This window comes from Misgurnus anguillicaudatus, chromosome 3 (genome assembly GCF_027580225.2).
Source record: "Misgurnus anguillicaudatus chromosome 3, ASM2758022v2, whole genome shotgun sequence".
Taxonomy (NCBI): Eukaryota; Metazoa; Chordata; class Actinopteri; order Cypriniformes; family Cobitidae; genus Misgurnus; species Misgurnus anguillicaudatus.
This window is the reverse complement of record NC_073339.2, coordinates 40,804,761-40,821,564: the sequence shown is the minus strand read 5'-3', so window position 1 is coordinate 40,821,564 and position 16,804 is coordinate 40,804,761. Positions and strand designations below refer to the sequence as shown.

At 35.8% G+C, this 16,804-nt stretch overlaps 1 protein-coding gene across 3 annotated transcripts in view; it reads right to left on the bottom strand.

Moving 5' to 3' along the window:
* The window catches only part of cacna1hb (calcium channel, voltage-dependent, T type, alpha 1H subunit b), a 138,339-nt gene that overhangs the window by 46,437 nt on the left and 75,098 nt on the right, over positions 1-16,804 (bottom strand). For all 3 annotated transcript variants that reach the window (XM_055205977.2, XM_055205976.2, XM_055205979.2), the window contains 4 exons: positions 13,879-14,228; positions 6,145-6,296; positions 5,884-6,069; positions 2,808-2,922 (listed from right to left, as the gene is read on the bottom strand). In XM_055205977.2, coding sequence (XP_055061952.2) covers positions 2,808-2,922; positions 5,884-6,069; positions 6,145-6,296; positions 13,879-14,228 — 803 coding nt within the window. The remainder of the gene's footprint in view (positions 1-2,807; positions 2,923-5,883; positions 6,070-6,144; positions 6,297-13,878; positions 14,229-16,804) is intronic.

Sequence of the window (16,804 nt, the reverse complement as noted above, 5' to 3'; positions counted from 1 at the left end):
CAGTATTGCATTGGGAGCTGATCTTCCAAATATGGTAAGGAGCATCACATTTCCAGCTGGCGATTAAGGCATTTGACCAACCACAACGCATATTATAGCTGGCCAATCGGAGTAAACCGTGCTTTCTCAGAATGATGAGCTTTGAAGAAATAGAACCATTTCAGTAAGGCGGGGCGTAGAGGAGCAACAATAATGTACAGTATGTGAAAAATAACAATTCTTACACAATAATTAGAGCAAAACACAATGCCGGTCAGGAAATAAAAATCTTAAACAGTTTTTTTTTCTCACTTGTCACCATGCCACTATGTCTCGTACCCTACGTCATACGCTGGAACCGCACTCCCTCGTGAACGCACATTGGTCGTTATCGGAGGCTAGTTGTTTTAGTTTGTAAAGTTTTAAATATTTTTTCTTACAAAATTCCATCGAAAACCCTCAGAAGGCCCATTGGAGCCACATGGATTACTTCTGTGAAGGATGGTTGGACTTTTTTGGGCTTCAAATCAAAAGCACCATTCACTACCATTGTAAAGCTTGGGACATTTTCTAATTTAACTCCAATTGTATTATGGAAAAAAAGATAATCGTATTAATTGATGATGGTTCAAGGGTGAATAAATCATGAGTTAATTTAAATTTTTGGGTGAACTATCCCTTAAAAGAACCTTTGGCTGAATGGTTCTTTGAGGAACCAAAAATATTTAATCGCTCTGAAAAACCTTTTAAGCACCTTTATTTTTAAAAAATCCAGAAAATGTATTCACCCCCATGTCATCTAAAATGTTGATGTCTTTCTTTGTTCAGTCGAGAAGAAATTATGTTTTTTGAGGAAAACATTCTAGGACTTTTCTCAATTTAATAGACTTTATTGGACCAAAAGACTTTACAGTTTTAATGCAGTTTAAAATTGCAGTTTCAACGCAGTTTCAAAGGGCTCTAACAACCTTAACGAGGCATACTTGTCATTTTTGGCAAGAAAAATAAAACATATGCACTTTTAATCCACAACTTCTCGTCTTCCTCTGGTCATGTGACGCACCAGCGCGACCTCACGTAATACGTCATCACGTCAAGAGGTCATGGATGACATATCGAAACTACGTCCCAGTGTTTACAAGTGTGGAGAAAGAGGACCGCTCGACGTTGTTGTATGTGGAATGATACTAATTAATGTCTTTGTGTCAGTTTATTGTTTAAAATGCTCCGCAAATGTGCGTTTCATATATGTAACCCATGACCTTTCGACGTCATTACGCAATTATGTGAGGTCGTGCTGGAGCGTTGCATGGCCGGAGGAAGACGATACGTTGTGGTTTAAAAGTGCATTTTTTTCTTACCAAAAATGACAATCGTTTCGCTAGATAAGACCCTTATGCCTCGTTTGAGATCGTTTAGAGTCTTTTGAAACTGCAATTTTAAACTGCATTAAAACTGTTAAGTGTTGGTGTCCATTAAATTCCATTAAAATGAGAAAAATCCAGGAATGTTTTCCTCAAAAAACATAATTTCTTCTCAACTCAACAAAGAAGGACATCAACATTTTGAATGACATGGTGGTGAGTAAATTATCAGGATCATTTTTTTTTTGAAAATCAACTAATCCTTTAAGATACTATACTGTTTACACTACGCGTGTTATTAGTAAATGTTGATGTTAAAATGTATAATTATATAAAAAGTGACATTTAGAGGTAAACACAGCAAAAGTTTTCAGAAAGCTTCTTCCACCTCTTTTGAAAACTTTTCGAAAAACTTTGTTGAGTTTGTTTACAGACATCCACAGAAAAACCTGAACTCATCTCCAGCTCTTGACTGATTTAGAACAGAGGAAAACCAGCAGATTCAGCCTGAAGTTTATATTCTGTTTACAAACACACACACATACACACCCGCACACACCTCCACATACACAGAAATAGAGATTAGGGAAATTAAAGGCTCCAGGTGCTGAAGAAACCTTGACTCGGATGGCTTCCCTCGGGGCCTGGAGTTAATACACCACCATATCAGTATTTGCACAAGTGTCACCCACCAGTGACCTTCATCACACGGGCCAATACTGCAGGGAGAAGGCTGATGACCTCATCATGTCTGCAATAATATGGGGCAGACTTTGATGACCTCAGCAATTTTAAAAACTCCGACACATCTTGCAAAAGTTTGGATAATCCCAGTTTTAAGAGTGAGACACACACAAACACACTCTTATAGTTCAACCTGTCTCAGCTGTTGTCAAGGATGACCGTGAGGGGATTTGGGCACTTAGCTTCATACAGTATGTAACATTGCTATTTTATATAGAATGTAAAGTACTGTGGATGATTTGATTGACCCATATTTTTTGCTAAATTATAAACAAAATTTGTACATTTACTGCTTATGGCACTGATTGTTTGCTCAGGCATGCAGGGATTTATTACTTTTTATTTAGACAGGCAAAATACCCACAATCCCCTGCATCAGCGTTCTGGCAAATGCTGCTGTTCCAAAATTAGGGAGTGAGCATTAAATCATAACTTGTCTCCAAAGAAAAAAAAATAGCTATTTGTGATCTCTAAACACATAAGAGCCACTGTAAAATTTTTAGAAAACAGTTATTTTGTTTAAGACCTACAGACTTCTGTTGGTCAGCACAAAATGTGGGATTTCAGCTTCAAAAAAGGTGACTTTCTCAAAAGAGGTACAATTTATTACTTAAGCTAAAAATTACACTTGCACTTTCACAAAAAGTGCAAAACATCTTAAAGTGTAAATACTGGAAGTTCTGGAGAACCTGCCAGGATTGGTAGGAACATTTTACTGACCTGGAACACCGTGACGATGGCCCAGAGCAATGAATCGAAGTTCTTCCGATCCGAGATCGTGTCTCCATTCTCCAGACGGCTGAACTTACACCCAAACAGATGCATACCCAATATACTACGACACAAAAATGAGAGATGCATTCAGAATAAAATGCATTGCAAAACAATTATTTAATTTCATGCACAAATTTTAGGCTTAAGATTTAAGAAATGTATTTGTCACACAAACACAAGTTACTATATGCTGTACTGTATACAACTTGCAGTGAAAATAAAACTAAAATATAAGATAAAGTTGAAATAAAGTATAAATTTATATAATAATTGTAAAAATTTTTAATATTTACAACTAAAATTTAAGAAGAGTGCGGTAATGAAAATGGGAATGTGGGGATGGTGTCGTCTTCAACATATTTAACAAATTTTATAAACGTATGCGTCTTTCCCACTGCACAGTACGAGTAGGCTCGGTACGGCATTGCTTGCTTTACTCGCTTATTACTGTGGTTTAAAACTGCTTCAAATTGGGTGGGATTATAAATGTTGTGCTATACACTGCAAAAAATTACTTTCTTACTTAGTATTTTTGTCTTGTTTTCAGTAGAAATATCTAAAAAAAAAATTTAATTAAGATGCTTTTTCTTGATGAGCAAAATGACCTAAGAAAATAAGTCTAGTTTTTAGACAAAAAATATACAATTTAAGTGAATTTGTGCTTAAAACAAGCAAAAATATCTGCCAGTGGGTAAGAAAAATAATCTAAAAATAAGTTTTCTTTTTTTCACTTAATTTAAAGGAATAGTCTACTCATTTTCAATATTAAAATATGTTATTACCTTAACTAAGAATTCTTGATACATCCCTCTATCATCTGTGTGCGTGCACGTAAGCGCTGGAGCGCGCTGCGACGCTTCGATAGCATTTAGCTTAGCCCCATTCATTCAATGGTACCATTTAGAGATAAAGTTAGAAGTGACCAAACACATCAACGTTTTTCCTATTTAAGACGAGTAGTTATACGAGCAAGTTTGGTGGTACAAAATAAAACGTAGCGCTTTTCTAAGCGGATTTAAAAGAGGAACTATATTTTATGGCGTAATAGCACTTTTTGGAGTACTTCGACTCGCCTGAAAAGTCCGCTCCCCTTCTCACTCTCATAATGGGAGAGGGAGGGTGTTACTGAGCCGAGTCGAAGTACTCCCAAAAGTGCTATTACGCCATACAAATATAGTTCCTCTTTTAAATCCACTTAGAAAAGTGCTACGTTTTATTTTGTACCACCAAACTTGCTCGTATAACTACTCGTCTTAAATAGGAAAAACGTTGATGTGTTTGGTCACTTCTAACTTTATCTCTAAATGGTACCATTGAATGAATGGGGCTAAGCTAAATGCTATCGAAGCGTCACAGCGCGCTCCAGCGCTTACGTGCACGCACACAGATGATAGAGGGATGTATCAACAATTCTTAGTTAAGGTAATAACATATTTTAATATTGAAAATGAGTAGACTATTCCTTACCCCATTGGCAGATAATTTAGCTTGTTTATTAAAATATTGAATATTTTAAGTTTGCTTGCACTGCAAAAAGTGATTTTCAGGAAATTTTTTTTTAGTATTTTGGTCTTGTTTTCAGTAAAAATATCGGAGAATTCTTAAATGAAGATGCTTTTTCTTGATGAGCAAAACGACGCAAGAAAATACATCTAGTTTTTAGACCAAAAATGTCAAATTTAAGTGATTTTGTGCATAAAACAAGCAAAAAAATCTGCCAATGGGGTAAGCAAACTTTTCTTGATTTTTTCTTGAATGTAGTGTTTAAGAAAAATGTTCAAAAATGTTTTGCTTGTTTTATGCACAAAATCACTTAAATTGTATATTTCTTGTCTTAAAACTAGACTTTATTTCTTAGGTCATTTTGCTCATCAAGAGGAATCATTTTAATTTAGGAATTTTTTGATATTTTTACTGAAAACCAGACAAAAATACTAAGAATTTTTTTTTCTTAAAAGTCATTTTTTTGCAGTGTGTAAATAAAAAAATTATACTTAAATAACATATGTAACCCTGACTGACTTTCCTACATAAAATCATCTTATTGTACATAATATGAAAAACATTCTGTAAATATAACCTTGATTTCTTTAAAAGGAATTCTCACCATTAGATTATGAGACTTTAGCTTGGATTTCACAGACAGGGTATGCCAAAATTCTTATGCAACTGCTGTGAGTGTGACAAACCTTAATGTTACAGTGTCGAAATATAAGGTAGCACTTCAGTAACAGGCTTTGAATAGTACTGAAAAATAACCACTAGTGATTTGCAGGGCTGTTACTGTACCACAAGTCTAGCAGAAACCTTTACAAATAAAATGATAGGAACACAGCGATTGTACCCTGTACCCAGATCAGTTTGATGTGCACTCAATTTTCTATTCATTCCTAAAAAAAATGTTTTTGAAATGTTCAGGCGCACACTTTTGTCTGAGAATAATCCATCACATCTTTAGATAGCAAAGTATTTCTCCACGTTTCTTTTCAAAACCACGAATAAAGCATCCATCCATGTATCGAGCCCTTTTCAGTCAGATAAAGTAATTTCACATTCCTAGATTCTGTCAGGATCTTGTCTTGTTTTAGCTTCTAGTTCATTGTGACGCAGTTCTGACAGTAGCATGTTTTACCATATTAGGCCATGTGCTTTCCCTGTCTCGTCTATGACTCCGCCCCCTTGTCTCCTGGTTAATGATCCTTGTCATTGTTTGATCATTGTCACCTGTTCCCCTCTTGATTTGCTCCCTTATTTAATGTCCTTGTGTTTGCTATCCCGTGCTCGTTCGTTTTGTATTTTCCTGCTCAAGTAAAGTTTTGTCAATGGTTTAGTTTAGTGTAAGTCTGTCTGTATTGTATAATCTTGTTGTTGTTTGCCCCCTCGTGTGTATTGTTTTCCCTGTTCAACTAGTGTGTTTGTTATCCCGAATCGTCTTCGCTTGGGTTCTGCCTCACATTCCTAACAGACTCATCCCTAAAAACTCCTTTGCAATGTTTGTTTGATCTCGTGCACAAAGACACACCTAAAAATGAAGATGAAGAGCATTAGCAGCATGCAGAAAGTGGCCACATTGTCCATGGTCTTCATCAGTACCACCAGCTGCCTGCGCAGAGCGGGGAGGAACCGCACCAGCTTCAGGACCCTCAGCAAACGAAACGTCCTTAAAACCGAAAACCCTCCTTCCGCCTGTCCGACGAGCTCGCACACACTACAGGAACCACCAAACAGAACGTGTGAGACCACATTATACAGTACCAGGAAAATGAATTAAACAGCACAGTACCTGATGATGACAATAATGCCATCGAAGATGTTGTAGGGGTTGCTGATGTAGTCAAACACACCACAGGCTGAAAGTTTCAAAACCATTTCTAACGCAAACAAACTTGTAAAGACAATATTACTGATCTCCAGCGCGACTGTTAACTCCTCCGGCTACAAAAGACAGAGAAAGGAAAAATAAAATACTATGAGTTAGTACTGTCAACAAAACATGCATGTGTCTTTATTAAGACCAGTTTATCATCCCCCAGACAAAAAGGTGTGGTTGCTTAGAAAATGTTTTGAGGTTTCAGCACAAATGATATGGGATGGCAATAAACGTAACCATTAGGTTTGGAGATTTTGATTAAACCCAACCAATAAACATTAATAACAGACAGTGATGGTTGCCTAATGTTGCGTACACACCAAATGCGAAGCATTGTGTTCCTCGCTCTAGCTTACTCATGGGTTTTAACTTCATGTCATGAGAATTTTTCGCTTAAGTTGAATACTTTCAACTTGCAAAAAGACGTGCTTGAGGCGAATAGCGCATGTCTTCGCGGCAATCGTGTCACCCAATTTGCGTCATTCGCATCGCCTGCGCAAGTTTATTTGCGTCTTTGCATTGACTTTGTATGTAAACTACTCGCGCAAAACGCGTTTGGTGTGTACGCCCCATTAGGTTCACCAAAGAACCCTTTATTTCACAATGAGAACCATTTTTGCTAAACAGAGTTTACTTTAAGAAAACACTCTAAATAAAGATCCAATAAAGGGTTCTTCATGTTGCATTAAACATTTTTAGTCCTCAAACTAACCATTTCTTTCTTCTACACTGTCTCATTGGAATTAGGTTCCTCTACCTACATTTTTGCATTTAATCTGAAATAAGTTACTTCTGGTATAAATCGCTGCATATTTCGTTTGTAGTGTCCACAAGTGGCATTGGAGATGCTTGTTTTTCCCATAGACTGTAAAAAATATGAGTGTCCGTGACATCACCCATAGGTTTGTAAAGAGCTTTTTTAAAGCCTATAGTTGGTTGGGCCTGCCGTCAACATCTTGCGTGTCACCGCACATTAAAGCAGATAACTGAAAATGGGCAAAAAAGCAGGGCATGAGTAGTGCTGAGGTGCCTGGTTGCTGAAACCACGCCCGCCTTGTTCGTCAGTAGTGGCAGTTCACCTGTAATTCAAGTGGCCACACCCTTAATGATGCACTTTAAGGCTTAATAATTTAGTTACAAAAAGTGAGTTACAAAAATTTCACCCGCCTCACAGTTGTCATGTAGAGCAAAATGTGCTATATAAACCAAAAACACTTTTTATACCAGGCTGTATACATATTATTTTCTACTGTAAAGTTGGGCATTTTAAAGGGACACTCCACTTTTTTTGAAAATATGCTCATTTTCCAGCTCCCCTAGAGGTTAAACATTTGATTTTTACTGTTTTGGAAACCAGAACTCCAGGTCTGGCGCTACCACTTTTAGCATAGGTTAGCATAATCCATCGAATCTGATTAGACCATTAGCATATCACGCCAAAAAATAACCAAAGGGTTTCTATATTGTTCCTATTTAAAACTTGACTCTTCTGTAGTTACATTGTGTACTCAGACAGACGGAAAATTAAAAGTTGCGTTTTTCTAGACAGGCGCCTAGATTTTTCTAGGAGGCGCAGTGATATTATGCAGCGGCTGAAAATAGTCCCCTGCTATTGAAAGTTACTAAGGGGATTATTATTGACTGCTGCATAATATCATTGTGCCTCTTGCAGTTACGTTATGGCAGCAAAGTCCTTGATTATTACACCAGAAATCAAATGTTTAACTCTACGGGAGCTGAAAAATTAGCATATTTTCAAAAAAAGTCGAGTGTCCCTTTAACATGGGGGTCTATAGCATTGACTTTCTTTTGGAGACAGTCTCTAGTGGCCAGTCAATGAATTTCAGTTTAAGTCACTTCCGTGTTGGTTTCATGATAGAGAAGTTAATAAACAAGGTCGCCCCTTGTTTTCTTCTCATTCAAGGTTACAAAGCAGACAATACTGAACATTATTGGCGTATATTCTTCAGTTCAAGGGTGGGCATTCCTGGTCCTGGAGGGCCACTGACCTGCAAAGTTTAGCTCCAACCCTAATCAAACATCTGAAAAATCTAATCAAAAGCTGTAGGATGACTTACAGGTGTGTTTGATTAGGGTTAAAGCTAAAATTTGCAGGACAGTGGAATGCCCACCCCAGCTTCAGTTCACGCTTCTGTGGTGGTTAAACATATCTGACATCATTACTGTCAGGATTGATAGTTTTCGGCCATTTTCAGTATATCAAAACCAGTGGCGGCTTGTGACTGCACTTCCGAGGATGCGCTAATTCAAAATAAGTGTTCGGATTGTCACGTGTGTGGTTCCCTTTTCCAAAATATGTGTCATGCGTGTGGAGAGATCCTGTGTGCATCACCTGTTTTGTCAAAATAAGTGCCTGCAGGAGACGCGTCAAAACCGTTTATGATAAAAGAGACACTTGCGTTCCCTAAATACACGCAAAACACTCCCTTAACAGTAAACTTTGATTAAGCGTGAGATTGTGCGAATATCTGACACACGCGAGCGTCTCCTTTCAAGTTCAAGTTCAAGGCAGCAGGCACTTATTTTGGCATGACACGTGATGCACACACAATCTCTCAAAGCGCAGAACACATATTTTGAAATGACGATCCACACACATGACAAGCTACATACATGTTGTGACGAACTTCGCATCGTGAGCTTCAAAAAAAGAAGTCACCAGCCGCCACTGATCAAAACTTACAAGAAGGATAGTGATGACCTACAACCTTTACAAAAAATTTAATTACAATTAAACTGCAAGGAAAGTATAAGTCGCATGCCAGGTGTTTGCGCCCATATGACTATAAATCAGTACAAATGGCACAAATTGACTAAAATGAAACTAAATCGAGACACGGTTTTATACATTTATACATGTGTTATTCCATCGAAAGCAATTTATTTTAGGTTAAAGCTGCTGTGTGTAGATTTTAGTAGCATCTCGCTTTGGGATTGTAACCAACGGCTCAGTTCACAGCTCACCCCTCCCTTTCGAAGTCAACGCAATGATGAAACACGCTCAAAAGAGCAGTTTGTCCATTTAAGGCTACTGTAGAAACATGGCGTCGCAAAATGGCGACTTCCATGTAAGGGGACCCGCTGTGTATGTTGAGAAAAATGGCTCATACTAAGGTAATAAAAACATAACAGTTCATTACACACCACTGATAATGTAGTTATGTATATTATATTGCATTTCTGTCAAAAGAGCGTCTCCTAAAAGTTACACAATGCACCTTTAAAAAAAGAAACTCCAACCAATAGCTATTTTATCTATCACACTGTAAAATTCATCTTTAGTTCTCACATTTGTTTCTCTTTACAATATCTATTTGCACAAATGTGTGAACGTATATTGTGTAACATGACAAATTATATACAAAGGACATTTTTGACAGACAACACAGAGACAGGTTTGCAGAACAAAACGTATACAAAAGCCAGCAGCACACACAGAAACTCCAGCAGTGTTTCACGGTCATGACGGTGTATTTATGTGTCTTCTCTCTCTGCCTGTGGCTTTGTTTCTCGCAGAGGAAGAGCAGGCGAGTGTTGTTATTAACTGTGTCTGCTGTAATGTAAATAATCATTTCCCTGGCAACCGTGCGACTGTCCTCTGCCTCAAACCGGTTAATCTCAGACTCTCGCAGATAGACTCCCATCGACACGCACACTAATCCTGACCGAGGGGGTTCGTGAAATGCAATATGAGCCGTACACAACTGCGTGAGATCATGTTGTCACAATGAGTGCTGGCACTGTTAAAAAATGAAATCGTTTTACCTGATCTGGCATTTGTTAATATAACCAGACAGTCAGAATGATTTGGCAATATTAAATAACACATTTGACTTAAATTACATATTAACACATGACAAGCGCTTGCTGTGTGCTTTCACATTGGCTATGTTTGCAGCCAGTGCCGTACACTACACCAGAACCAGTTCACATTATTTAAAATACATTTATGAGCAAAACCTCTTTGAGGTGCTTTTTTGACTCTGATAACTGTGATTTGTTTAATCCACATTGTTATCGTGCTTTTCTGGTCCATGTAATGAAAGTTAGATATATTTACACAATACCCAATTATAGACATAATTATGCAAAGATAAGCGTTCACTCAGTGATTGACAGGATTACACAGCGTGTTGCCCTCCAAGTGTAAAAGCATAAGATTTACATTTTTAGATTTATCCGTGTCTCTGAAGGTTATTAAAACAGATAAGGATTCATTCAGTGAGTGAATAACAGCGCATTTCTTTGGCAACAGTGTGTTTTTGAATATTTGCTCAAGTTTAAATTGCTGAAAGTCATGGTGACTGTGTTTAAAACACACTCGGCAACACATTCATGATATTTAATGATAAAATGTCACATTTTTCTGCGTCAATCCACAAGCATTTTAAGCATAAACAATGCACTGTCACTTTAATTGAGCGTGAGCAGCGCAGCAAACTACTGCTTCAGCGCTGATCCGCCTACGAGTATGAGCACTGCAAAAAATGACTTTCTTACCTTGTATTTTTGTTTTGTTTTAGTACAAATATCTAAAAATTCTTAAATCAAGATGTATTTTCTTGATGAGCAAAATGACCTAAGAAAATAAGTCTAAAAATAAACAATTTAAATAAATTTGTGCTTGTAAAACAAGCAATAAATAAATAAATAAATAAATGTAATAATAATAATAATTGCCAATGGGGTAAGATTTTTTTGCTTGTTTTAAGCACAAATTCGATAAATTTGATATAAATATTTTCTTAGGTCCTTTTGCTCATTAAGAAAAAGCATCTTAAAATAAGAATTTTTAGATATTTGTACTGAAAAAAGACAAAAATACTTAGTATAAAAGTCATTTTTTGCATTGAGTATAAAAGCTCTACCTTGTTAACATGGGCGGCAAAAAAATATGTGCTGCTTGCGGCTGCTAATGCGTGTGGTGTTAAAAAGTGTGGCAAAAAGCCTTTTCAAAACCATTTTTATAAAAATAAAGGTTTCTAATACGTTCTTTCTTAGAGCGTAAATAGGTTAAAGGAATAGTTCACCCCAAAATTAAGATTTTCTGATGCATAGCAAACCATTTTGGCTCTTAATGGTTTCATTAAGAACATTTATCATCTAAAAACATGTTCACTTTCACTAAATGTTTACAAAAGGTTACATTAACTGATTGGTTCTTTAAAGAACCAAAAATGGTTCCTTGATGGTTCCTCTATGAACTATTTTAAACCATTTTTTTAAACTTTAGTTAGTGTGTAATGTTGCTATTAGAGCATAAATAATACATGCAAATTTATAGTCCTCAAAGTTTAATGCCAAGCGATATAGTTTCCTATTGACTTTTCAAGGACTACAGAAAATGGCTGGTTTGGACTACAGCCCTCTACTTTCCAGTTAGATGACGAAAATAGTAAATTGTGTGAAAAATACATATTTTTTTACACAGGAAACATGAACACATGTTATATTGCGCACCGTAAACACAATTAGTAGCACATTTGCATGTTTAACTTAAAGGGACACTCCACTTTTTTTGAAAATATGCTCATTTTCCAGCTCCCCTACAGTGAAACATTTGATTTTTATCATTTTGTAATCCATTCAGTCGATCTTCTGGTCTGGCGGTACCACTTTTAGCATAGCTTAGCACAGGGGCGTCAGTTTGTGTTGAAAAGTGGTGGGGACAAAATATTAGATGAAAAAACATTTCAGCAGGACGGGAAAAATATTGAATAACGGCACATCAAAAAAGGGACTCTTCAATGTCACAAACCCGAGTCAACAGTGTGGCTATATGTCATGTTCCCAGAGAGAGAATGTATGACTTGGACAAGAAGAAACTGTGTCAAGAATTTGTTCACGTAACTGATCGGCGCATGCATGTTTTTGGGTCATTTTAGAATCAGTAATAGTTTATTTTGTTTAAGTTACTTTTTTTGGACAATGTACATTGTTTTAAACTGCATTGCATGTTTTATTTTGTGCAATAAACCTTAAACATTTCTTGGTTCGCTTGATTTTTCAGAACATTTGAACCAAATGCTTTCAAAAAGTGGTGGGGACAAAATGAGCCATTTCAAAAAGTGGTGGGGACATGTCCCCAGCGTCCCCAGTGTAAATGACACCTATGGCTTAGCATAATTCATTGAATATGATTAGACCATTAACACCGCGCTCAAAAATATCCAAACAATTTAAATATTTTAGGGCGCTGCGTAATATCCTTCGGTCTTAGTAACTACAGAAGAGTCCAGTTTTAAAATAGGAAAAATATCGAAACTATTTGGTTATTTTTGAGCCCGGTGCTAATGGTCTAATCATATTCAATGGATTATGCTAAGCTATGCTAAAAGTGGTACCGCCAGACCAAGAGATCGGCTGAATGGATTCAAAAACGCTAAAAATCCAATGTTTAACTCTAGGGGAGCTGAAAATTGTGGAGTGTCCCTTTAAAAAACATTTGTTTTTATTTGTTTTAACAGGGACAGGATTTTAAGTGTTTTATTAATCAAAATCAACGTCTTTAACTCGCGTTTCCACAACGCGTTTTCGCTCAGAACACGTGAACCAGCTGAAACGGACAAGGAGATCAGTGAGTTCATAACGGCTACTATAGTTGAAACACGCATTTGAAAAAGCGAGGCGCTAGAGAGCACTATTCGTTTAATGCAAAATACAACTTCAACACTAGATGGTGGTAAATCCTACTTATTGTCCCTTTAAAGTTTTTTTTATCAATATTTACATAGTCATTGTTATCTGTTAGGTGACCTTCATCTGGTAATTTTCTTTTATTGGTACATACAGTAAAACGTATCTGCCCAATTTGCACGAGTTGTCAGTTTTCTGATATATTGTAGTGTTGTGTACACTGTAAAAAATACTTTGCTGCCTTAAAAGTTTAATCAACTCGAATTTACAAGTCATTTCAACTTACTATTATTTATCTTGAATAGAGATGAGTTGTTATAACTACAGGTGAGTTGTTATAACTTATAAAATTAAGTTGACTTTTCTCAACTATATTTTATAAGTTGTGACAACTCATCTCTGTTGACAAAACATTTTAAGGCAGCAAAGTATTTTTTACAGTGTAATGGTCACATGACCTTCAGATAGAACAAATAAACTATGCTTTTTTAGTAAGCGTTTTAATTTTTTTATAAAATTATTTACCATTTATGATTTTACTGTAATTAATTAATTCACCAATAGTTCAGAAACTTTGGGAAACCCTGCTCTAGACTCTTGTAAAGGAGCACCACGTTCCTGATGTTATCTACTTTTTCGACTCTCAACGAGACGGCACCAGTGCACTTGTGTTTTATGAATCACCAAGGACCACGGTTTCAGCAAAAAACCTCCTTTACCGTTTCAATGAAGAACAAAAGTCACCTACATATTGAATGACCTGAGGGTGAGTAAATTATCAGTAAATTTTCACTTTGGGTCAGCTAACCCTTTGTGAGAAAATAACAGCCATCTTGGCAAATCTGAGTAATTTTACTGAAACTCTATAGGAGACAACAAGGAGTGTTTTTCTCAGGAGAATAATCGGATTTAAGGTCTCCATTTAATCTCAGCACAGCCTAAAAGAAACAACTGAGGTATTAACGTTACTTGGTGCGTGACATTGTTTACCTGTTCATGGTACTCTACACCCATGCTGAGTGTATTGATGAGGATTGCGATCATTATCCCTCTGTTGAAGTATTTGCTATCCACAATCCGCTTCAGCACAACTCGGATATGATGAACGCACATAAACACACAATTCTTTCTCCCAGACTCCTTTTCTTCCATGTCCTGGTTTAATCTGCCCTGGTCTGTGCCGACATCTGGCCCCTGTTTCTCTGGGTCCGATTCACCGTTGGAATCACAGTTGACACCATCACCTTCCTGGGCGCAAATTGGGCAGGAAGACAGTTCAGATGACGCCATCCCCGCCCTCCCATCCACACACACACTTGAGCATGTGCCAGGATACACACCTGCAATAAAGAAGTTTAATATTATAGGCTTGAATCCGAAAGGACAATGTGTGACATTGAGGGACTATGCAGACAATTTGCTTTATTTCAAAACAATGATTAAACATTTTGCAATGTTCTCAGTTCGGTTCGCTTTCGCAAAGGTTTAAAAATGACCATAATGTGTCAACACAATCTGTAAGACAACAGCTGCGGGTTAATTGAGTGTTTCTTTGTAGCTGTCATTATATTATTTAATCAGTTTCATCGCAGCACTGTGCCAAAAAAGTGATTAAAGCCCATCTCTTCCATCTCACGTTTTGGACAGTTGACCTGAATTATGTTTGTTCCGACCGTATTTGCAAAACACACTGCAGTTTTCATGCCATTACCCATCATATTCAGTCTGGATTGTTGGTCGGTTGGGTCGGATTGCTTTCTCACCACAAGCGAACAGCTCAAGAGTTCATTTGCAATCAAGCCGAGACTACCTCGTTCAGGCGCTCTCGGACCGTTGTTTTGGTGAGGATCCAAGTGCGATTGACGTGCTCACATGCATAAACGAACTGAACCGAGGGAGAAAACGTAACAGGTTTCCAAATTTCTAAACAAACATTCACTATGCCCAATTATATACAATATTCTGCAATGACTGATAACTACACAACTCAGCGATGGATTACAGTCACCAATCAATACTGTCAGGGACTTGACCTGCATGCAAGAAAAAAATTCTTGAAATAAGTTTCCTTTTTTCGTAAACACTTAATTCAAGAAAATTTGTCTTATTTCATTGGCATTTTTTTGCTTGTTTTAAGCACTAATTTACTTAATTGATTCTAAAAACTATTTCCTAGGTCATTTTGCTCATCAAGAAAATAAATTTTAATTTAAGAATTTTTAGATATTTTTACTTAAAACAATACAAAAAAATTAAGAAAGTCATTTTCAAGAAAAAAAATTCTTAGTATTTTTGTCTTGTTTTTAGTAAAAATATCTAAAAATTCTTAAACTAAGATGCTTTTTCTTGATGAGCAAAACAACCCAAGAAAATAAATCTAGTTTTTAGACCAAAAATACCAAATGTAAGTAATTTTGAGCATAAAACAAGAAAAAAAAATCTTGAGCATCTGTCTTAAACACTATATTCAAGAAAAAATCAAGGAAACAATTATCTTACCACATTGGCAGATTTTTTTTGCTTGTTTTATGCACAAAAAAACATACTTATTTTTACTAGATTTTCTTGGCTCATTTTGCTTATCAAGAAAAAAGCATCTTAATTTAATAATTTTTTGATATTTTTATTGAAAAAAAGACAAAAATACTAAGATTTTTTTTGAAAATCATTTTTTTTTGCAGTATATACACCAAATTTTTTTTTTGTATTTTTGTCTTGTTTTCAGTAAAAATATCTAAAAATTCTAAAATTAAGATGATTTTTCTTGATGAGCAAAACAACCCAAGAAATTAAGTTATCACTTAAATTTAAATTTAAATATTAAATTTAAGTGATTTTGTGCATAAAACAAGCAAAAAAAAAATCTGCTAATGGGGTAAGCAAAAAATCTTGAACATTTTTCTTAAACACCAAATTCAAGAAAAATTCAAGAAAAATTTGCTTACCCCATTGGCAGATTTTTTTTGCTTGTTTTATGCACAAAATCACTTAAATTTGATATTTTTGGTCTAAAAACTAGACTTATTTTCTTGGGTCATTTTACTCATCAAGAAAAAGCATCTTAATTTAAGAATTTTTAGATATTTTTACTGAAAACAAGACCAAGAATTGTTTTTCTTGAAAATAATTTTTTGCAGTGTAGAAGCTTATTTTGCTTTAGATTCAGCCTTTGAATATTTTTGTTAGAAATTATCTTACTATGTAAGCTTACTTTATTTATGTATATCATTTAGACCATTTAGACAAATATTCTGTATGTTTACATTGAAAATATATAATGTGTTAAAATTGTGTACTGTCTCTTTAAGAATTTGGGGACTGTTAAGCTTACGGTGCGCTCTTTGGAACACAGTGGAGACGCACAGTTTTCTTTACTGCATCCGTGACATTTAAGATTTAAGATCATATTGTTTGTATATTTTTTATGTTTGATTTAAATGATAAACAAGATTAAATTAAGATATTTAATCAGAAAATGTAGTACGTGGATTGTTTTGTAACCAAATGTGCACTCACACATACTATGGAGTTTTAACGCTGATGTACAGCGCAGGGTGAATTTTTTTACTGGAAAACAACAATCACGGATCATTCACTTCCAGGAAAGCCTGTCTGCAAGTGTTATGTTTTACAAAATAGAGTAACGCGAGTACCTAACTAATTTAAACGCATTTAACTGCGTTACTTGATTTAAAAAATACTTTGTTACATGCTCGTTACCGCTAAAAGTAGTGGAATTACAGTAACACGTTACTCCTTTCACTGTTGGTGTGGTACCCTAAAGTTTACCTTTACAAGTATACTAAACATAATACAACGTTGTACCTTTTTTGGGTAAATTACTGCACCTTTAAAGGTACAGTTAACTGTTTAATACCCCTAAAATGGTGAAAAATTGTTCATAATAGGTCCTTAG